Genomic DNA, 23,494 nt, shown 5'->3' on the forward strand with positions numbered 1-23,494 from the left:
CACACTTACAAGTGGCCGCATTTATACGTCATCATCGATTTCATCCAAATTTATGGTATGTGCAGGGTTTGGCTGTAAATGACAGTGGCAGAAGTAGGGGTTTCAGATGGCCAAGTGCTTAAAAAAATGCACTTTGGAGCGGTATGGAGGAGGCATTACCCATTTATTTTAGCGCACCTTCCAGCCATGGTTGGTGCACCGGAAGGAGTGGAGAAAGGTAATCCGGGGGTCGGGGGACCGAATGTCTATGCACAATCCTTTTTTTAAATCAATTTTTATGTTACTTACACTGCAAGTAAACCGAGATATTGCTCTGTTGTATTTATTCATATTTTCATTAAAGCCATGAAGAGGGAAGCCAATGGAAAATTTGAGTTTGCAAATAAATTTCGAGGTAGGGATTGTAAGAGGTGCACAAGAAGTTCGTCCATAAAATTAGGTGCTTTTATTATTGTAAAGTTGATAGTTTACACGTGATGTGGCAATACACATCATAAAAACAGAGGTAGCAGTAATTTTCTCGGCACCAAAATTTTACAGTTATATGGTTGTTTTGTAGTTTCAAATCAAAAACAAATTTGGTTTATTTTCGTGAGAGATTCTTTCTCATAGCACAGTTTGACAGTAAACCACGCGTAACGCATGATTTCCCCATTATTAGGGAAATGGAATGCTCCTTTTGATGCTGTCTTCTAGAGATATGATTCCTTTTTCTCTCTCGACGCGATAAGAGCAGCTTTGAAGGTCTCTGGTCAAATTCTTTAACTGATGATATCAACAGGCATCGCAGCATTGCACTAGTGGTGTGCATTGAAAGAGGGAGGCGGGAATTGCCTTAATACCGCACGATGGCAATCCTCTGTCGCCTTTAAAAACCTGGTCGTATAATTGCGGTTTTGTTTCTCCTCCCCATGAGTCCACTGAGGTAAGAAATTTGTTCTCCTGCACATAGGGTTTAATCACATCAAATACAATATATTAAGCATTATCTACGTTTATTAAACGTGTAATTACCGTGAAAATAAAAAAATAAAAGTAATTTCCGCGCAGGTCCTCGAACCGCCGAACTTCGAACTGCTGCTCTGCACTGTTCTCTCTGCGTCGACATAATTCGATTTGCCACGCCCGACACTCGTCAAAAACGCTATTTTTTTTCTACACACTTGGGCATCTGGACCTCCCACTCCTGTCACTTTTTTGTGGCCAAGACTTGAATATACCATAAATTTGGACGAATATGCGTCCGTTCAGTGCCTGTGAGATGCCAACATTTTGGACTGGTGTATACGTTCCTAGCGTTTTTGTATAAGTTTAATAAACACAACAGATATACCTTACACAGACTTTAGTTATGAATAATATATTCTCCATCGCTATACAAGGTGGTCCATTGATCGTGACCGGACCAAATACCTCACGAAATAAGCATTACAAAGAACGAAAGTTCCTAGCTTGAAGGGGGAAACCAGATGGCGCTATGATTGGCCCGCTAGATGGCGCTGCCATAGGTCAAACGAATATCAATTGCTTTTTTTTAATAGGAACCCCCATTTTTTATTACATATTCCTGTTGTACGTAAAGAAATATGAGTGTTTTTGTTGGACCACTTTTTTAGCTTTTCTAGATGGAGCTGTAATAGTCACAAACGTATTAGTACGTGGTATCACGTAACATTCCGACATCATCCAAGTGTCCGGACCGTTCGCCGGATAGTTACGTTATTTAAGGAAACAGGAAGTGTTCAGCCACGAGTGAAACGTCAACCACGACTTGCAACAAATGATGATGCCCAAGTAGTTGTTTTAGCTGCTTTCGCGGCTAATCCGCACATCAGTAGCAGACAAATTGCGCGAGAATCGGGAATCTCAAAAACGTCGGTGTTGAGAATGCTACATCAACATCGACTGCACCCGTACCATATTTCTATGCACCATGAATTGAATGGCGACGACTTTGAACGTCGTGTACAGTTCTGCCACTGGGAACAAGAGCAATTTCGGGACGATGACAGTTTTTTTGCACGCGTTCTATTTAGCAACGAAGCGTCATTCACCAACAGCGGTAACGTAAACAGGCATAATATGCAATATTGGGCAACGGAACATCCACGATGGCTGCGATGAGTGGAACATCAGCGATCTTGGCGGTTTAATGTATGGTGCGGCATTATGGGAGGGAGGATAATTGGCCCCCATTTTATCGATGGCAATCTAAATGGTACAATGTATGCTGATTCCTACGTAATGTTCTATCGATATTACTACAAGATGTTTCACTGCATGACAGAATGGCGATGTACATCCAACATGATAGCTCGCGTGCGTGCGTGCGGTTGAATAGCATATTTCATAACAGCTGGATTGGCCCGCACGTTCACCGGATGTGACGTCCCCGGATTTCTTTCTGTGGGGAAAGTTGAAGGATATATGCTATCGTGATCCATCGACAACGCCTGACAAGATGCGTCAGCGCATTGTGAATGCATGTGCGAACGTTACGGAAGACGAACTACTTGCTGTTGCCAGGAATGTCATTCCACGTATTGCCAAATTCATTGAGGTTGACGGACATCATTTTGAGCATTTATTGCATTAATTTGGTATTTACAGGTAATCACGCTGTAACAGCATGCGTTCTCAGAAATGGCAAGTTCACAAAGGTACATGTATCACATTGGAAAAACCGAAATAAAATGTTCAAACGTACCTACGTTCTGTATTTTAATTTAAAAAACCTACCTGTTACCAACTGTTCCTCTAAAATTGTGAGCCATATGTTTGTGACTATTACAGCGCCATCTATCACAAAGCGAAAAAAGTGGTCCAACTAAAACATTCATATTTCTTTACGTACTACACGAATATGTAATAAAAATGGGGGTACCTACACTCCTGGAAATTGAAATAAGAACACCGTGAATTCATTGTCCCAGGAAGAGGAAACTTTATTGACACATTCCTGGCGTCAGATACCTCACATGATCACACTGACAGAACCACAGGCACATAGACACAGGCAACAGAGCATGCACAATGTCGGCACTAGTACAGTGTATATCCACCTTTCGCAGCAATGCAGGCTGCTATTCTCCCATGGAGACGATCGTAGAGATGCTGGATGTAGTCCTGTGGAACGGCTTGCCATGCCATTTCCACCTGGCGCCTCAGTTGGACCAGCGTTCGTGCTGGACGTGCAGACCGCGTGAGACGACGCTTCATCCAGTCCCAAACATGCTCAATGGGGAACAGATCCGGAGATCTTGCTGGCCAGGGTAGTTGACTTACACCTTCTAGAGCACGTTGGGTGGCACGGGATACATGCGGACGTGCATTGTCCTGTTGGAACAGCAAGTTCCCTTGCCGGTCTAGGAATGGTAGAACGATGGGTTAGATGACGGTTTGGATGTACCGTGCACTATTCAGTGTCCCCTCGACGATCACCAGTGGTGTACGGCCAGTGTAGGAGATCGCTCCCCACACCATGATGCCGGGTGTTGGCCCTGTGTGCCTCGGTCGTATGCAGTCCTGATTGTGGCGCTCACCTGCACGGCGCCAAACACGCATACGACCATCATTGGCACCAAGGCAGAAGCGACTCTCATCGCTGAAGACGACACGTCTCCATTCGTCCCTCCATTCACGCCTGTCGCGACACCACTGGAGGCGGGCTGCACGATGTTGGGGTGTGAGCGGAAGACGGCCTAACGGTGTGCGGGACTGTAGCCCAGCTTCATGGAGACGGTTGCGAATGGTCCTCGCCGATACCCCAGGAGCAACAGTGTCCCTAATTTGCTGGGAAGTGACGGTGCGGTCCCCTACGGCACTGCGTAGGATCCTACGGTCTTGGCGTGCATCCGTGCGTCGCTGCAGTCCGGTCCCAGGTCGACGGGCACGTGCACCTTCCGCCGACCAATGGCGACAACATCGATGTACTGTGGAGACCTCACGCCCCACGTGTTGAGCAATTCGGCGGTACGTCCAACCGGCCTCCCGCATGCCCACTATACGCCCTCGCTCAAAGTCCGTCAACTGCACATACGGTTCACGTCCACGCTGTCGCGGCATGCTACCAGTGTTAAAGACTGCGATGGAGCTCCGTATGCCACGGCAAACTGGCTGACACTGACGGCGGCGGTGCACAAATGCTGCGCAGCTAGCGCCATTCGACGGCCAACACCGCGGTTCCTGGTGTGTCCGCTGTGCCGTGCGTGTGATCATTGCTTGTACAGCCCTTTCGCAGTGTCCGGAGCAAGTATGGTGGGTCTGACACACCGGTGTCAATGTGGTCTTTTTTCCATTTCCAGGAGTGTATTTAAATCAAAGGCAGTTGATATCCGTTTGACCTATGGCAGCGCCACCTAGCGGGCCAACCATAGCGCCATCTGGTTTCCTCCTTCAAGCTAGACAAGTTTCGTTCTTTGTAGTTTTTTCATTTGACACTTATTTCGTCAGATAATTGGGTCGGTCACGATCATTGGACCTCCCTGTATACAACAGTCTGCCAATGCCGGTGTACATTTTCGATTTCGCAACCGTAGAAATTACGTGGTTCTGAGGCCATGTTCTGCATGCATTTTCGTCTAAAAGGCTGTACGAAAGAGAGCGGAAAAGGTGAAAATCTGTTGGCGGAAGATCAGCTGACTAAGGCGGATGCAGAAGGACTTCCCAATCCAACTCCGGTATCGGGTTTTTTGTCAGTTTAGCACAACGCTGGCGGGAGTTATCGTGGAGTAGCGTCACTTCACTTATTCTTCCTGACCGTTGCTCTTAGTCTGCGTCTGCAACATTCGTCAGATGTTGACAATAACTGTCAATAGTGATGGTTATACCTCGGGGAAGCAATTTGCAGGACATCATACCGTCGCTGTTCCACCAGATACAAACTGTTCCGCCAGATGCAGAACATTATCTTTTGTGGATGCGCGCAGGTTTTTATACGGGGAGTTGCTGCTTTCTTTGGGCTCAACCATTCGTTTCTTTTTGTTATGTTAGCATAAGGACACCATTTCTCGTCACCAGTAATGATACACCGGGTTCCCGGGTTCGATTCCCGGCGGGGTCAGGGATTTTCTCTGCCTCGTGATGACTGGGTGTTGTGTGATGTCCTTAGGTTAGTTATGTTTAAGTAGTTCTAAGTTCTAGTGGACTGATGACCATAGCTGTTAAGTCCCATAGAGCTCAGAGTCATTTAGTAATGATACAGGCTGGAAATGGTCGGTGTTGTTAACTAACCAATTAATGACGAAGAAGCAGAGATGCACATATTGCCACCCGATGAGTTTTGTGATTTTGGTTTAGAGCATGCGGTATTCATACGCCCGATGTTTCAACCTACCCAGTTCAGTGCAAATGACGCACGATGATGAAATGATCACAGTTCATCGTATCTGCCAGTTTTCCAGTACAGTAACGTGGATCTTTGTGGGTTAATGGGTTCAAACGATTTTCATCGTATTGTATTGTATTGTATGTTAACCGGGGACCTAGAAACGACGGAGAGGCTCCGTCCCCGCCGCAGCCGCAATGGTCCACAACCCCACGACGACTACCGCAGTCCACTTCGTCCCTCCGCCGCCCCACACCGAACCCAGGGTTATTGTGCTGTTCGGCTCCCGGTGCCCCCCACCCCAAGGGAACGTCTCACATCAGACGAGTGTAGCCCCTATGTTTGCGAGGTAGAGTAAATGGTGGTGTACGCGTACGTGGAGAACTTGTTTGCGCAGCAATCGCCGACATAGTGTAACTGAGGCGGAATAAGGGGAACCAGCCCGCATTCGCAGAGGCAGATGGAAAACCGCCTAAAAAACCATCCACAGACTGGCCGGTTCACCGGACCTCGACCAGGTGCTCTTTCCCGCCCAGAAAGCCGTGGTTTAGACAGCACGGCCAACCGGGCAGGCTATTTTTATTTATGGCAACAGCGCATAGCAGCTGAATGGTCACCCATCCAAGTGATTTTCATCGTACTCGGAAGGTCCTCCTGAACGTGGAGAGTCACTGCTGTCAAAACGATCCTTCTTAAAACGAGAAAACCATTTTCTTACCGTGCTCTGTCCAGTAGCATTATCTCCTTATACGGCGCAAGTGTTTCTGGCTGTTTCGGCTGCTTTCACCACACTATTGAACTCGAACAGAAGAATATGTCGGAAATGCTCAGATTTCACAAATTGGTACTCCATTTTCTAGCGTCCACAGCCCGATTCACTATCGCCAAATCACAAAAAACGGTACGTAACTCAGATAGCAACAGTGAACTACAAATAAAAAAGGACAATCGATAAATAAATCCATAGCACGTGAAAACCATCATGAAAAACAAAACCGCGGCGACCTTGTAGACCACCGTAGCACAAAGTACAGTCTTTCTGTCTCTCCGCCCCCTTTTGTGATGTTGGTATATATTCCGGAACTAGTGGTTTAGTTAAAACCTCCACGCCGAGAGGCTGTGGTTGTTCAAGGTAGAGCATTAACTGCATCAAGTGCTCGGTGTGATCCGCAATTATAGGGATATAAGCATTAGTTACGCGAAGCCGATTCTGTGATTGTCTCTGCCTGATGTTCTCTTTCTAGATTAAAAGTAATCGATCGTCATTCTATTGGCGCAATGTCGTCATCTGTATTTTGTCTGATTCAACACGTTCTTTCCTGTTAAAATTATTACGGTGTTTGTAGATCTGTATGGACACTCTACACATGGTCGCATGATAATGCGTTGTCTCTGTCAGAACACTCGTCTATCTGCATTTTATTTCGTGGCTAGCATCTGGGTAATCGTGTTCTACTGCCGATTTGTATGTATGTTCCGGTCGGCAGTACCTTTTGTGCTCAGTTAAGCAGTTGTTAAAACATCTCTTTTTGGTTCTAACGTGTACTTGCCAACAACTACAGGGAATTTTATACACCCCAGGAGTCTCTAGTGGATGCCGTACATGTTTTGCCGTTCTTATGCATATTCTTATCTTCTTGTGGACTTTAATATAGATTCAAACTCCTACTTCGATAACGTGTGAGGGGATAAAGTGATCATCACTGCTTTCTATTGGCGCTTGGAGTTCAGTCTCTTTCCCAACACAGCTACGACAACATACAACTAAATACCGTCTGTTTCTAGATTACCCTAGTCCTGTGTTTGAACTGCACCCTTTAAGATTGATGCTCTTTCCATATTTTCGCGACATCCTCTAATCAAAAAAACCGCCCAGTCCACTCCACACAGTCCCCGTAACCCATGTAACCGACGATGCTACAAATGGTGAGCTCTGCCTTCATCTCGCCAGCAAGGCTGGCAGTTTTTACCGTTTCAGATAGCCGCTAGATACCAAAGAGAACCTCTTTCGACCCAAAGCGACACACATCGTTAGTACCGACATAAGCCACCACCTGCAGTTGGCTGTGAGCTGTGCTCTTCATGACATCCGTAAGGACCCGTTCAACGTCTGGAACGGTTGCCCCCTCCCCCGATATGCACATGTCGTACAATGGTCTTCTCGCTCCTCTTCACATGCATAGCCCTAAGTGGACCCATTAGGCACCTACCTGTTTTTAATCGACATCTGGAATACTTACTTCTTCTTCATTGGTGAAGGTATTTCGGAAAACCGTGTTTAATAACTCCGCTTTAGTGACACTAACATCGATAACATTACCATTGCTATCGTCCGCCCCTGGTAGCTGTGTGGTCAGCGCGACGGAAGTCATGCCAAACGGCCCGGGTTCCATTCCCGGCTGGGTCGGAGATTTTCTCCGCTCAGGGACTGGGTGTTGTGTTGTCCTTAACATCATCATTTCAATCTCATCGACACGCAAGTCGCCGATGTGGCGTCAGCCCGAAAGACTTGTACCAGGCGAATGGTCTACCCGACGGGAGGCCCTAGCCACTCGGTATTTAAATTTTGTCATTGCTATCGCGTAGTGAGGGTAGTGACTGTGTAGTATGGACGACGACGTCGTATCAAGAGAATAACAATCGATTACTTTTAATCGAGAACGATGGCGCAGCCAGAGATGATCACTCAGTTGGCATCATATAAGAACGGTGTTGCCCTCTGCATCACTGTAACAGTCAGCAAGCCAGCGACACCAGCACACACACTACTCCACCCCCCTCCACGTCTGACACACAGGCACCTCAAAATGTTCCACATAATAACAACACAAGCGCCAGCCCACACATAACGCCAACACCCGCACCAGCGGCCGACAACACCACAACCGAGCCACAGGCCGACACACACAACACCAACACAACATTTGATGGCTTATTGGAAACAATATTCCCCCATCACACGACCGCTCAGATCCTTAACAAGATCGTGGCGGCCGTCGCCACACTCTTCACACAGCTCTTGACTGGTCAACCTGGGCAGTACTGGGCCGCCATACAAACAGCGTTCACCACACTGTTTACACCCATACATGGATAACACGCCACACCCCGCCCCCATCGCAAACAACCAGACACTGACACGGATCCTGTTCTGGAATGCAGACGGGATCAACAACAAAAGGGCGGAATTTGCCGCGCTCATGGAGCATAAGGGTATCCTTATCGCACTATTGAGAGAAACTAAGCTCAAACCACGCAACCAACTAAACTTCACTGGCTACTGCGTCTATCGTACCGACCGACCGGACGGCTCCGGTCACGGCGGAACAGCCATCATCATACACAAAGACATAGAACACAAACATACTGCTCCCTGAACTTGAAAAACTAGAGGCAACCGCCGTCAGAGTCAAGTTCAACGGAGCCTACACTACACTGGTGTCAGTATACAACAGCCCTAAAAACATTAAAACACGCGACATCAGCACAATACTCAACATATCACCGCGCGTAATAGCCGCTGGAGATCTCAACGCAAAACGCCCGGACTGGAACTCACGAATACGAAACTCCAACGGGAAGAAACTATGCGAACACGCACTAGGACGAAACTACATCACACTAGCGCCGAACGAACCGACGCACATTCCCTACCGGAGGGGACACAGGCCAGACGTGTTAGACATGGCCCTCATCAAGGGCATAACAACGACACTCAACGTTGCCGTTGAAAACGATCTGCCCTCAAATCACCAACCCGTTATACTGTACATTGAAGAAACACCGCAGCACATGGAACAACGCAGGGTGTTAGACTACAGGCGCGCGAATTGTACCCAGTTCAAGGAAACGCTTGACAGTCGCATCCCACCCACCCACGCGATTAACGAGACAGCCCAAATTGACGAGGCAGTTGAAACCCTCACTGGCGCCGTCCAGGACGCAATAGCCGACACCATACCAATCCGCACGCCACAACAACACAGTGCTGCCCTGCCCCAGGAAATCCTGGGCCTAATCTCAATGAGGAACCGCCTCAGGAGACACTGGCAGCGTACCAGGCGCCAGCACTTCAAACAGCACATTAACAGGCTCCAGGGTATAATCCGGGAAAAAATATGAACATTCAAGACACAACAGTGGGACCAGAAACTCGAAGGGCTGGACACCACGCGACCTGGCGTGTGGCAGATAGCCCGACACTTCACCAGGGAGAAACTGTACATCCCCACGTTACAAGGGCCCGACGGACCAGCATATTCTGCGGAAGAAAGAGCGGAACTGATGGCCCTCACACTCGCAGCGTCATTCACACCGAACCTGGATCCCTCAGACCCAGCGTTCACACTTGCTACGGACCAGGAGGTCACATGCATCTTGGCCCAACCGGCGCGCAACAACATCCGACAAGCTAGTACAGCAGAAGTCAAATGGGCCATCATGCATACCACCGCTAGGAAGGCCCCTGGTCACGATGGCATTCAAAACCGTGTCCTCCAGGAGTTCACGGACAAAGCTGTAGGCTACCTAACACACATCACGAATGCCATACTCAAGCACCAACACTTCCCCGCCTTTTGGAAGACGGCCAAGGTCCTGATGTTCAGGAAGCCGGGGAAAGACCACTCCCTCCCACAAAATTACCGACCCATCGTTGAGAAGGTAATATTAAAACGACTCACCAGGCACTGCATCACAAACGACACCCTGAGATCGGAGCAATTCGGTTTCAGGAATCACCACTCAACAACACAACAACTCCTCCGCGTCGTTGAATACATAACACACGGACACAACACAAACAAGGCAACTGGGGCGGTGTTCCTGGACATCGAAAAGGCTTTCGATCGTCTATGGCACAACGGCCTAATACGCAAACTTAGCGACGCAGGGTTCCCCGACGGGCTCGTACGTCTCATACACTCATATCTCACGGACAGGAGTTTCAACACCGACGTGCAGGGCAAACAATCGACACGACATGGTATACAGGCAGGAGTACCCCAAGGAAGTATCCTAGGGCCCTTACTGTTTAATCTCTACATTAACGACCTCCCAGCTACACATAACACGACGGTAGCAATCTACGCGGATGACACTGCGATCCTTGCGCAAGATTGGAAGCCGTCTAACATTAACTCACGACTACAGACTGCACTCAGAACGGCGGAGCCTTGGCTGGTGAATTGGCGTGGTAGAGTAAACGTCGACAAGTGCGAGGCCGTTCTGTTCATTAGACGACCGAAGCAACTGCGCAAACATCAGCACTGCAACCCAATAACACTACACACACGCCCAATACGTTTCCGCGAGAAGGTCAGATACCTCGGTGTCTGGCTGGACAGGAAACTACTCTGGGGGGACCACATCCAACACGTGACGAACAAAGCTAACGTGAGGCTCAAACAACTCTACCCTATGCTTAACAGGCGTAGCACACTGAACAGGAGGGTGTCTAGGTCCATGTACATGACACTTATTAGATCCCTGATGACGTACGCAGCTCCTGTCTGGGGATACGCTGCGCCAACTCGCCTACGCCGTCTGCAGCTCATACAGAACAAAGTACTCAAAATCATAAGCAACGCTCCGAGCTACACACGCATCGCGGACCTTCACCGGGAATACCGGCTAGATACTATCTTGCAGGTATTCCAAAAACTCTCCACACGACTGTACAATAACACGAGAGACTCGCGCAACCCGTTTATCCTTTCTCTGGGTAACTACGACCACAGCCATAGATGGAAGCATGACAGACCAAAGACATTACTGGCTAGGAACTAAACATCTATGGTCCATAGCACGCTAACACGACAGTACTGGCGAGCCCCTGCAACACAGTTATTACTGGAAACCCAGATGTGCGACCAGCCGAAAAACAAGCAACCGCAGGGAAACCGTACTGTACACAGCACGCAAACCAGCCACACACACCCCCTACACCGTCTGTGAGCCGATCTTTGACCGATCGCCCACTAATCTACAACGACCTTGAACTGTTGCAGGGACGCAGCAACTGCAGCAAGCGCCGCAACAAGCTCCAACAACGACAAAGGTAACGATGCACGATACCTCGAACTAACACAACCACACCTTGCATACACTGTCGCAGATAACAAGCCGCTACTGCCCTTACTACCCGCCCTACTGTCGCAGAGTTTTTTTTTTCCCTTGGCTCTTGCCTTGGCACTTTTTTCCTCTGCCTTTACAACCGCTACCCTTCAATCGTTTTCGACCACTTCTGTCTCCTGATGGACCATGTTAATGAGTAATCTTACCCAGACTCATGGACAACATCACAGCCCGCATCCTGTGACGCCTGATTCAAAAACTAACATGTTTACGGAGGTGACAGTAGAACTTTTGGTTTGGTCACCACGTTGGTGTGGGCGTGGATGGGCCCCATCCTTTTTTTTTTTTTTTTTTAATGCATCACTGTAATTGTGGAGACATCTCTAGCGCTTGATGCAGATACCGTTCTACTTCTGAACCTGTCTCACGCAGTCTGAGACGAAACGTCAGGAAATAGTTTTGTATACTGACCATGGCCTCTCAGTCCAGATGTTTTAACTGATCACTGCCCATGATAGCGTATCAACTATAGTCGTTGTCGACGATTTGCTGTCAATTACGATGAGAACAACTCTCTCACTGAATTGCTCAAAGTAACTCATTCTCTTAACTACTTTGCTACTGATGACGAATCCTACTTCGGTTACACCATTTTCTGTTGCTGATGATGTTACCGGATATTTGTCTGACGATAAAACCTTACGTTATTTCCAAATTTCGCTTCACAGACCACCGCTATATTTATACTGAACAATTGCAGTTTCTTTTGCAAATTTTCTAGCTCTCCTACCATATTCCAATTTGACATTACACGCACCATCTCGTAGGACGTTACCCTTTCGTTCGTTATCCAACGTTATTGGCATGGTCACCTCCCTTTGCATTTCTCTCTCGGAAATTCGACTGGTGGACTAATCTGGCTTTTTTTTTTGCCAATGCAGAGATCATCATGACAGTTTTTCAGATAAGGCTACATGTCTTTCGAATACAAATAATGGCTGGCCAGAGTGGCCAAGCCGTTCTAGGCGCTACAGTCTGGACCCGCGCGACCGCTACGGTCGCAGGCTCGAATCCTGCCTCGGGAATGGATGTGTGTGATGTCCTTAGCTTAGTTAGGTTTAAGTAGTTCTAAGTTCTAAGTTAGGGGACTGATGACCAAAGAAGTTAAGTCCCATAGTGCTCAGAACCATTTGAATACAAATTACGTTTATTTAATTTAGTGTTTGTCATTGCCTTTTGAATTCTTATACCGTTGATCATTGCTGATTCTTACGCTTATTAAGGACAGTTTCCGACTCTTTTTTCTAAGTTGGCAGAACTTAAGCGACTCCCTACGTCTTCGGTTGCCTTTGCTGACGATTTTTTTTCAAAATTTAAGTAATATCAGAGGTCTACCGTAGGTCTCAGGACATTTTAAACGGTAGTAAAAGATGCCGTCAATATGCCACATTGACCCACTGAGTAACAGTAAAGCCACAGATTCACTTTAGAACATGTTTGCACCATTATTAACCGACTGGTCTTGTATTCTGGAGGATGGTGGTTCTGATCACCATATGTCCATCCTGCTTTAACGTTTTCCATTGTTTATCTAAATTACTGCAAATGGCAGACTAGTTTCTTTTATAGAGGCACAGCCGACTACCCATCCTGTTGAAAACAAAAAAAAAAAAAAAAAAACATGGATCCAATGGCTCTGAGAACTATGGGACTTAACATTTGAGTTCATCAGTCCCCTAGAACTTAGAACTACTTAAACCTAACTATCCTAAGGACATCACACACATCCATGCTCGAGGCAGGATTCGAACCTGCGACCATAGTGGTCGCGCGGTTCCAGACTGATGCGCCTAGAACCGCTCGGCCACACCGGCCAGCCTGTTGAAAACAAAATTGTGTTTTAATGGTTGTATACAAAAATTAATTTTTATGTTCTCAGCCACCTAATATAACATGTCCACAATCCATCTACATCTACATCTACATTTATACTCCGCAAGCCACCCAACGGTGTGTGGCGGAGGGCACTTTACGTGCCACTGTCATTACCTCCCTTTCCTGTTCCAGTCGCGTATGGTTCGCGGGAAGAACGACTGTCTGAAAGCCTCCGTGCGCTCTAATCTCTCTAATTTTACATGCGTGATCTCCTCGGGAGGTATAAGTAGGGGGAAGCAATTTATTCGATACCTCATCCATAAACGCACCCTCTCGAAACCTGGCGAGCAAGCTAAACTCTTGCAGAGTCTGCCACTTGAGTTTGCTAAACATCTCCGTAACGCTATCACGTTACCAAATAACCCTGTGACGAAACGCGCCGCTCTTCTTTGGATCTTCTCTATCTCCTCCGTCAACCTGTCAATCCTTGTAAAAGTGATCCGTGGCTGAGTATGGCTATTGATCCTGCCACTGTCACTACTAGTATCACCATTACAAGGCCCAGAGCTGAAGCTCTGTCTGTCTTCGGGGTTTTTCTGAAACTGCTTCACTCCCCTCCGGCTATGAAGTACGTGGATGAATAAATGGCCTGTTGCACGTGGTTGAGATTTCACGTCAAACCGTGTGTGGCTGCGTAAATCACTAAGGAAAGGTCCGAGGATTTCAAGGCCACAGCAATAGGATGACGCCCAGAAAATAACTGAGGTGTTGGAACCAACCTTCAACTTGAGGCCAGAGTCACACTTTTTACACTACTGGTGCATGGGGGCAAATAATTTTTACTGTCTGTCCGGTTACGCAGTCTCGTAACCGGTTGGCCCTGAGTAGTATTAATACGCAATCTGACTCCATAGAATAACAACAAAGAATGAAACAAAACTTCCGTTAACACAATTAATTAATTAAGTCCCCAGCAACTATAAACCTACAAACCAACAAAACACAAATGTAACTGTTCTGTGTGTGGAAGTGTGATTCAACGTACGCATCTGGCACGGTACTTCCTCAAAAAGACAAGATATTTTAGATACCATTTAGACTGAATTAATTAAATAAAACTGAAATACTAAAATTGCACATAGAAACCAGAAATACAGTCTAATACAAGAACACGAGCCAGATGCTTTGTTGACTGAACCTGTGACCAAGAGGCAATATTGTTTAAGACATTTAAATAATAAAAAAAGGAATTTTTACCTTCATATATATTGACGAAAAGTACACTCTAGTCCATCAAAGCAATATGACAATATCTGAACAAGCACTCTCCATGGGATATTCTCAATAACGACACGCTACTGCAACATCTCCACAAGCACTCTCAACCACCGCTTCTGAACAACTAGTGCCTGTGGAGGCGGCTGAATAATACTCTCTGGCGCAATCTCTGGCGCTGTGACTCAGTGTAGCCACCTTTCACTGGTTGCTACACCAAGAAGGAATGCAGGTGATAAACGGGTATTCATTGGACAAATATATTGTACTAGAACTGACATGTGATCACATTTTCACGCAATTTGGGTGCGTAGATCCTGAGAAATCAATACCCAGAACATCCACCTCTGGCCGTAATAACGGCCTTGATACGGCTGGGCATTGAGTCAAACAGAGCTTGGATGGCGTGTATAGGTACAGCTGCCCATGCAGCTTCAACACGATACCACAGTTCAAAAGAGTAGTGACTGGCGTAATGTGCCGAGCCAGTTGTTCTGCCACCATTGACCAGACGTTTTCAGTTGGTGAGAGATCTGGAGAATGTGATGGCCAGAGCAGCAGTCCAACATTTTCCGTATCCAGAAAGGCCCGTACAGGACTGCAACACGCGGTCGTGCATTATCCAGTTAAAATGTAGGGTTTCGCAGGCTACGACTGAAGGGTAGAGCCGCGGGTAGTAACACGTCTGAAATGTAACGTCCACTGTTCAAAGTGCCGTCAATGCGAACAAGAGGTAACCGAGACGTGTAACCAATAGCACCCCATACCATCATGCCGGGTGATACGCCAATATGGCGATGACGAATACAGCCGGCATGAGTGGCCGAGCGGTTCTAGGCGCTACAATGTGGAACCGCACGGCCGCTACGGTCACAGGTTCGAATTCTGCCTCGGGCATGGATGTGTGTGATGTCCTTGGGTTAGTTAAGTTTAAATAGGGGACTGATGACCTCAGAAGTTAAGTCCCATAGTGCTCAGAGCCATTTGATGACGAACACACGCTTCCAATGTGCGTTCACCGCGATGTCGCCAAACACGGATGCGACCATCATGAAGCTGTAAATAGAATCTGGGTTCATCCGAAAAAATGACGTTTTGCCATTCGTGCACCCAGGTTCGTCGTTGAGTACACCGTCGCAGGCGCTCCTGTCTGATATGCAGTGTCAAGGGTAACCGCAGCCATTGCCTCCGAGCTGATAGTCCATGCTGCTGCAAACGTCGTCAAACTGTTCGCGCAGATGGTTGTTGTATTGCACACGTCCCCATCTGTTGACTCGGGGATCGAGACGTGGCTGCACGATCCGTTACAGCCATGCGGATAAGATGCCTGTCATCTCGACTGCTAGTGATACGAGGCCGTTGGGATCCAGCACGGCGTTCCGTATTACCCTCCTGAACCCACCGATCCCATATTCTGCTGTCATTGGATCTCGACCAACGCGAGCAGCAATGTCGCGATACGATAAACCACAATCGCGAAACGCTTCAATCCGACCTTTATCAAAGTCGGAAACGTGGTGGTACGCATTTCTCCTCCTTATACGAGGTATCACAACAACGTTTCACCAGGCAATGCCGGTCAACTGCTGTTTGTGTATGAGAAATCGATTGGAAACTTTCCTCATGTCGGCAAGTTGTAGGTGTCGCCACCGGCGCCAACCTTGTGTGAATGCTCTGAAAAGCTAATCATTTGCATATCACAGCATCTTCTTCCTGTCGGTTAATTTTCGCGTCTGTAGCACGTCGTCTTCGTGGTGTAGCAATTTTAATGGCCAGTAGTGTATAAGTTAACAATAAACACGCAAAGGTACTGGCGAGTGGTTAAGTAGACTCTATGAGGAGCGGTAAGGGGATAAGGCTTATTGTAGAGACAGACAAACGTCATACGAGGGCTGTTCAGGAACGTTTCCGTCTGACGCCGCCAGGCGCGCGCCGATCGCGTATATTTTGGTATGTACGTGCTCGGCAGCTCAATCGGAATCCATCCGTGACAGCGGGAACGTCTCTGCGCGTCTGGTTTTTGATATTCGAATTTTAAATGTGCGCTGCAATTGAAAATCCCGCAAGCTGTGAGGTGCTGTCTGTCATATGGTTTTTGTTGCCGGAAAAACCCAAAACCTTTCGTGTGCGGAAACAACGTAATGAGTGAATGTTCCGTCCGGAAAGGGTGCATTCGGTTTAAAAGTGGCCGAACCAACGTTCATGATGAAGAGAAGAGTGGACGCCCGAGCATTGTGACTGACAATCTTGTCGCTAAAGTTGATGAAACGATTCGTGGAAACTGTCACTTCACAATAACGGAGCTTTCGCTTTCTTTCCCACAAGTTTCACGTTCTTCGTTGTTTGAAACTGACACTCAAAAGGTAGGATACCACAAATTTTGTGAACGGTGGGTACCCAAAATGCTTACAGAGCACCATAAAGAACAGGGGGGCAACGTTGACGTTTTTGGAGGTCTGTCACAAATATGGTGATTCATTACTGGATCGAATAGTAACCGGTGACGAAACTTCGGTCAAACACGTCCATTGCGAGACAAAATTACAGTCCATGGAGTGGGTGCACACAAGGTCCCCCCAAAAATCAAGATAATGTTTGCAGTCCTTGTCAGCGAGGAAGTTGATGGCGACAGTGTTTTGGGATAGGCAAGGTGTGCTTCTTATTGATTTTCTCGAACGTGAAGCAACCATAAATTCTGTCTTGTACTGTCAAACTTTTCGCAGCCTTAGAAGAGTAGTTCAAAACAAACGCCCAGGAAAGCCGACGTCCAAAATTTTGTTTTTGCACAACAACGCCCGACCTTCCATGCAAACCGCTCTAAAGAGCCCCTTAATTCATTCAAAAGGGAAATTTTCCCTCATCCGTCCTACAGCCTCGATATTGCACCAAACGACTTCCACTTGTTTCCCAAGATGAAGAAATGGCTTGCAATGCAACGCTTTGATGACGACGCGGAACCCCAGGCGGGCGTCATTCACTGGCTGAAGTCTCAGGCGGCAGAATTTTACGAGGGAGGTATTTCAAATCTTGTCCACCGTTATGATAAGTGTCTCAATGTGTTTGGTGACTATGTGGAAAAGTAGTATGCCAGTCGCTCTTTCAGATTTATATAATAAAATGTATTTCTTGTACGTAGTTTTTTTTAATGCCAAATCTTTCCTTACTTTCTGAATAGCCCTCGTACATTGTTGCTAACGAGTTACTGAAGATTTAGGTTGCAGTACACGTAAAAAATACGTGGTAAGATGTAGGTATGAATTCAATGAGTGAAATAAAACTGAAGACATATAATAGCGAGCTTATAATAATTGAGTTGACTGTGCCTGAATTTCATTTTGTTTCCCTGCACTCCTTTATATCTCTGTTACAAACTCTCTCCTATATGCAGGCTAACAACTGCGGTGGATTCGTCCACAGGGCTTATAACGAATCGAAGGTTCCTGAGACAAAAGAAAAGGTAAGAATAACAATTTATTTTTTTAACGTGTGGTTTCGTTTGTTATTTCACAAAATTACAAATAATTTATTTCTGATTCCAATTTTGCTAATACAGCGCATTCTATATGAGTTTAAATTTTAATACAGCTGGTTTTCTGCGAGGGGATAGTTTCTGTGATTGTGCCATATTATAACGGGCAAATAAGTCAACCTTATTTTAATTTATTCACTGGTTCATTTAACGGCCATTAGATTGGTCTGTACTAAATTTAATAGCTTAGAACACAACTCTTTTATCAAGCGCTGCGTCGTGTTATCGGGTATTGTGTTCTCAAATATGTTTCACAGCTTGGGAACTGATATATTATTGACTTACCCTCTTAAAGTTCGTATGTATTTACAACGATAAGTGATTTGCGTATTTTCGTAAACATTAGTAAAAACTTTGTATGGAGCTTCAAGATGGTGATTTTTCTTCGTTTTTCGTAGTTATTAATTTCTTTTTGTCTGTTGCCGTACTTCTAATTTCTCTTTGTGAACGTTTTTAGTAAAGACGTCGACACGGAATCCACACATTAGCTTTGTATCCCTAATAGTGCATATTGTTAATCAGATTTTGTGGAATACTCAGGGACGTGGCGAAACATTTTAAATCGCAGCACTCTAATTCAAACATTGTTAATACCTCTACTCGCCCATCCTGATGCATAGAGTACATTCTTTATGATATAGAAACTTTCATGGATACTAGAAATGGATGACTATATTAAATTGAAGTAAAAATATTGCTCCACGAGAAAGACTCTCTCGAAAGGTTCAAAAGCAAATGCGTTGTAGAACAACGCTGACAGTGGAGCAGAAGGGCAGAACAGTCTATGATTTTTTTTTGTGCATTTTAAGAAGTTGATTTAACAGTACACTCTTTGTAACATTCTAGATGCACGTAATTACAGGGAGTTATCGCTGACGCCAGTCTGCAGAAAAACTATGTTTTTTTGCTTTCTGGGCATTAAAATGTTTTCTATAAAAATCATCAAAGGCTCCGTAAACAGAAAACAGAGATCTGGGGAAACATAGCTCGTTACGTGCGTACGTCCATGTGCGTCAGAACGCAGCAGCTAACTGTGCCCATATTGATGGCGTTTTCCTTTTCTCTTGGAAACTATTAGACAAAGCTGCGCACTATCGTTTAGTGAATAAAATACGAACTTATCGAATATCGGACCAGATTTTCGACTGGATTCAGAACTTTCTAGAAAACAGAACTCGATACATTGCTCAAAATGGGACGAAATCGACAGATGGTACGTGTAATTTCGACAGTGCCACAGCTTAGTGTTATAGGGTCGTTAGTGTTTTCAATATACGTTGTTCAAAAGAATGAGAGGAACACATGAATCAGTTCTGTCATTTCCATGTCAGCTGGCAACTTCATCACTGGCGAAACGTGTTATTCCCACGCAAGTCCAGATATCTTCTGACCCAAGGTAACAGCGGTGTTCGTGTGAGGAGGCCCGTGGTCAGCAATACATTCCAATTTTGTCCAGGAGATAGACAGATTTCCAAGATTAACTGGTGGTGTGAGGGAGCTTCGTACAGATCCTGTTATTGTCCATGGTCACCTTAAAGACCCAGTTGGACCATGTGGTGGATGTCGCATGTGGTATCGGCAGTGAACCCCTTTCAATGCGAGGGCCCACGTGGCCCAGCGTGGACATTCAAGTAATGGAATGGCCGACGGTGAGTCCCGACCTAAACGCCATTTGTGGGACTTGCTTGCTTGACAGGCGTGTTTGTGGTCGTCCTGTTCCACCACAGTCGCTACAAGAAATCTCATGGGCTCTCATTCAAGAATGGGAGCGGATTCCACACTGTGGCTTATACAGAGCATGCCACATAGGTGTAAGGTGGCGATAAACAATAGCGCAGGCTGCACATGAAGTGAAGCTCTTAAAGTCCAATGAAAAGCAGACAGAATGACGGGATGAATGATTGTTTCCATTCTGTTTTCTACACCTGTCGAATACATCACTTCTTTTTATATAAACGGCCGAGGATGTAATGATCATTTGTTGTGTACCTAATAAGTAAAAATAAAGGTTTAACTTGGTAATGAAGCCAGTCTTTAATTATTGCTCAGTAGAGGATGGCAGACGCCCGAAATCATGTTCCCCTAATTCTTTCGAGCAGTGTGTATATAAATGATGTAGTTGATACCTTTAGAAGCTCCTTGAGCCTGGCAGCAACTCCAAGTACTACAGTAAGCGAAATACAGAAAGAACTGCAGAGAATCGATGATTAATGCAGAACCTGGCAGTTGTCCCTGCACGTAACGTATTGCGCGTCATTAGTAGAAGAAATCTTCACTGTTGGATTACGCTCTTGGCGATAAGCCACTGCAAACAGTAACAGCATTACAATACCTTGGAGTTCGCAGTAATGCAAAATGTAATGACCACACAAAACTAAAGGTAGGAAAAGATGTCAGGATGAGACTGACTGGGAGAAAATTAAGGAAATTTGTCGTGTCCTGCCCACTCGTCTGGTATAGGGTGCCCAGGAATCTGCTTTCTCGGATAGCTAGGCAACAATTCAAGCAAATCTTATTGATGGACGTATGTTTTTGGATAGGGTCCGCCTTTAGCAAAACACAATTTTGTTTTTTAACCTAAACATGCTTCACTGCGCTTGCAGCATCTTCAGTGGGCTTTTATTTTTCTGTTAAAGATAAAGAGTGTTCTTTGCTGTTTGTATACATGTAGCTATTAGTTTTTTAATCGTAATTACAGATATTTGAAAAACACATAAATTACGAATTCATACCTTTTTACCACATGGTGTGGTTTTTCTGATGTGTTGTGTTTCTACAGTGACCGTTTTGTTGCACAGTTTGTCATCTGCAACCAGTTATACCTTAAAATTGTTTAAGCCAAAATTACAATTTGAAAACTTGTTGTTTCTATACCTGAAATTATTTAATTCTATGTGTGTGTCTATTTACATAATGTTTCACTTACATTTTCCTTTTAATCATCTTCATCACTGTCAAACAATATATATTGAGTCACTGTCACTGTCACTGTAACTGTTTCACTGCTCTACCAGCTGTAAAAACAAACATGGCGGGCAGTGGAACAATTGAAGGTGTAAAAACAAGATGACTGACAGTGGAACAGTTGAAGCTGTTCCTGGCGGTTGTTCTGAATCTTTTAGAGGTGTCTGTGATTTTTTGTCCTTCTTCTTTGGTGTGTCTGTGTGTATGTGTGTGAAAAGAGAGAGAGAGAGAGAGAGAGAGAGAGAGAGAGAGAGAGGGAGGGAGGGTGACAGTAGGTTTAGGGACATTTTTTGTGCGTGTGTGACAGTTTGTGAGTGTGAGTGAGTGAGTGAGTGAGTGTGTGTGTGTGTGTGTGTGAAAGGAGAAAGGAAGGGGGAGAGAGAGAGTGAGTGTGACAGTAGGTTTTAGGATTTTTTTGTGTGTGTCTGGGTGTGTGTGAAAAGGGAGAGAGAGAGAGAGAGAGAGAGAGAGAGAGAGAGAGGGTGACAGTAGGTTTAGGGAGCTTAAACAATTTATCTACTTTAAGATATAAGTGGTTGCAGATGACAAACTGTGCAACAAAACGGTCACTGTAGAAACACAACACATCAGAAAAACCACACCATGTGATAAAAAGGTATGAATTCGTAATTTATGTGTTTTTCAAATATCTGTAATTACGATTTAAAAACTACTAGCTACATGTATACAAAAGAGCAAAGAACACTCTTTACCTTCAATAGAAAAATAAAAGCCCACTGAAAATGCTGCAACTGCAGTGAAACATGTTAGTGTTAAAAAACAAAATTGTGTTTTGCTGAAGGCGGACCCTATCCAAAAAAACGTATTGTTAAAGCAAACACGGAAGAAAAGTGCTTCAACCCCAAGATGCTTATTAATGGAGTTCATTACAGTAAGCTGAAATGACAATACTTAGCTTAAGATATTTACAAAGAGGTATCACAACCAAAAGACGAAACGCAAATAATCAAGGTCCTCTGGTACACAGTTTCAATGCAAGCCAAACACAATACTTTATAAGTTGCAGCTAAAACGCTGGGATGACAGCTCGTCTTCTAGTGCAACTGCGGCCAGGCGGAGCGGCTCATATACTTTATTTGGGGCTCTCTAGGGCCGCTCCTGTCGTGATGTCTTCCTAGCCAGACGTCGTCTCACAGTCCTCTCTGCTGTAAAATTCCAGGCCGACGGGCCGGCGCTTGATGTTTGCTACGCTGGAACAAATTGTAAATCATCCATGGAAGAAGTGGCTTACAGAACTAACACTACTTCTCATCAGTCTGGGACCGACACCAGGTTGGATCAGTAAACGGGATAGAAAAGATTCAACAAAAAGTGGCACGTTTCGTCATAAGGTTAATCAACGATCATGAGAGTAATACAGATGTGATCAACAAACTTCAGTAGCTGGAGCTACGAGACAGGCGTTGGGTGTCAGCGAGAGATTAACAATTGAAAGTCGGGAGTGTTCGTTTCCATGATATGTCGCGCGTCGTTATACTCCTCCAATATATACCATCTTGTCCAAGACAAGAAAATCAGATAAATTAGAGCTCATGCAAAAGTTTACTGACAGGCGTTCTTCCCACGTGCGAATGATATTCTTTGAATATACAGTGATTTTGGTGCTTACAGGTGATAAAGGAGATGTCATAGGTCCGCTGTATACAAACGCAAACCGATTTTGGTGTGAAATAAATCTTTGGAAGATAGTTCGTTAATATGTATAAATGAACCACTAAGTAAGAAAGTAAAATGTTGTTCGCAATTAAAGTACATTGTTCCAAATTTCTCCATTACAATTTTAATAAGAACAGACCTTCTTTTAACTTTACTGTCTTGATCTAACAATAAAATATTGAACTGAAATAAGAATTTTAATGTACCGTACCAATTCATGCCACGTTACATTCCTATTTGCATGTTATGCTTAAATTTTCCCGCAGTTGTTGCTGTTCTCCAAGCAATTGCTTACACGGAAACTACGTTTCACCTGTTTTGGTTGCTTCTCTGTAGACGCTGCCTTTTTCTTTACAGTAAGTATGAAAAATACACAACACTAATCTTGCTTTAAAAACAGCAACCTCGAGTACATAATGAGTTTGTTTTAAGTAACGTAGCGACATCAAGTTTCACAGTACGGAATCATGTTTCCTGTAGGTGGACGAAAGTCTTATTAAAATTCTGAAATATTGTATCCATATACTGTCTTCTGACATGCTAAGCATAGGACATTCGCACGCAATTAAAGTATTGCACACTCTTCGCAATCTGCACCTAGAATTGCCGTCTCTTTGCAAGCTATACCTGACACACACATGCAGTTCGCCCCTAGTCATGGTAAAAACGTGTCTGGGCGCGTTAAAGCCGCAAATATACACTACCTGCCAAATTAAGTGGAACACTCAGGAAACACGGCCGCATGTAAACACAACTTCGTACACATACACACC

The 23,494-nt window shown here is 45.3% G+C and overlaps 1 protein-coding gene across 1 annotated transcript in view; it reads left to right on the forward strand.

The window, feature by feature from the left end:
• Window positions 1–23,494, forward strand: part of LOC126191244 (putative gustatory receptor 28b) — a 116,369-nt gene that overhangs the window by 78,457 nt on the left and 14,418 nt on the right. Inside the window, exons 3-4 of the mRNA XM_049932054.1 lie at window positions 17,940–18,008; window positions 22,988–23,077. Of these exons, the coding sequence (XP_049788011.1) occupies window positions 17,940–18,008; window positions 22,988–23,077 (159 nt within the window). The remainder of the gene's footprint in view (window positions 1–17,939; window positions 18,009–22,987; window positions 23,078–23,494) is intronic.

Source organism: Schistocerca cancellata, chromosome 6, assembly GCF_023864275.1.
Source record: "Schistocerca cancellata isolate TAMUIC-IGC-003103 chromosome 6, iqSchCanc2.1, whole genome shotgun sequence".
NCBI lineage: Eukaryota > Metazoa > Arthropoda > Insecta > Orthoptera > Acrididae > Schistocerca > Schistocerca cancellata.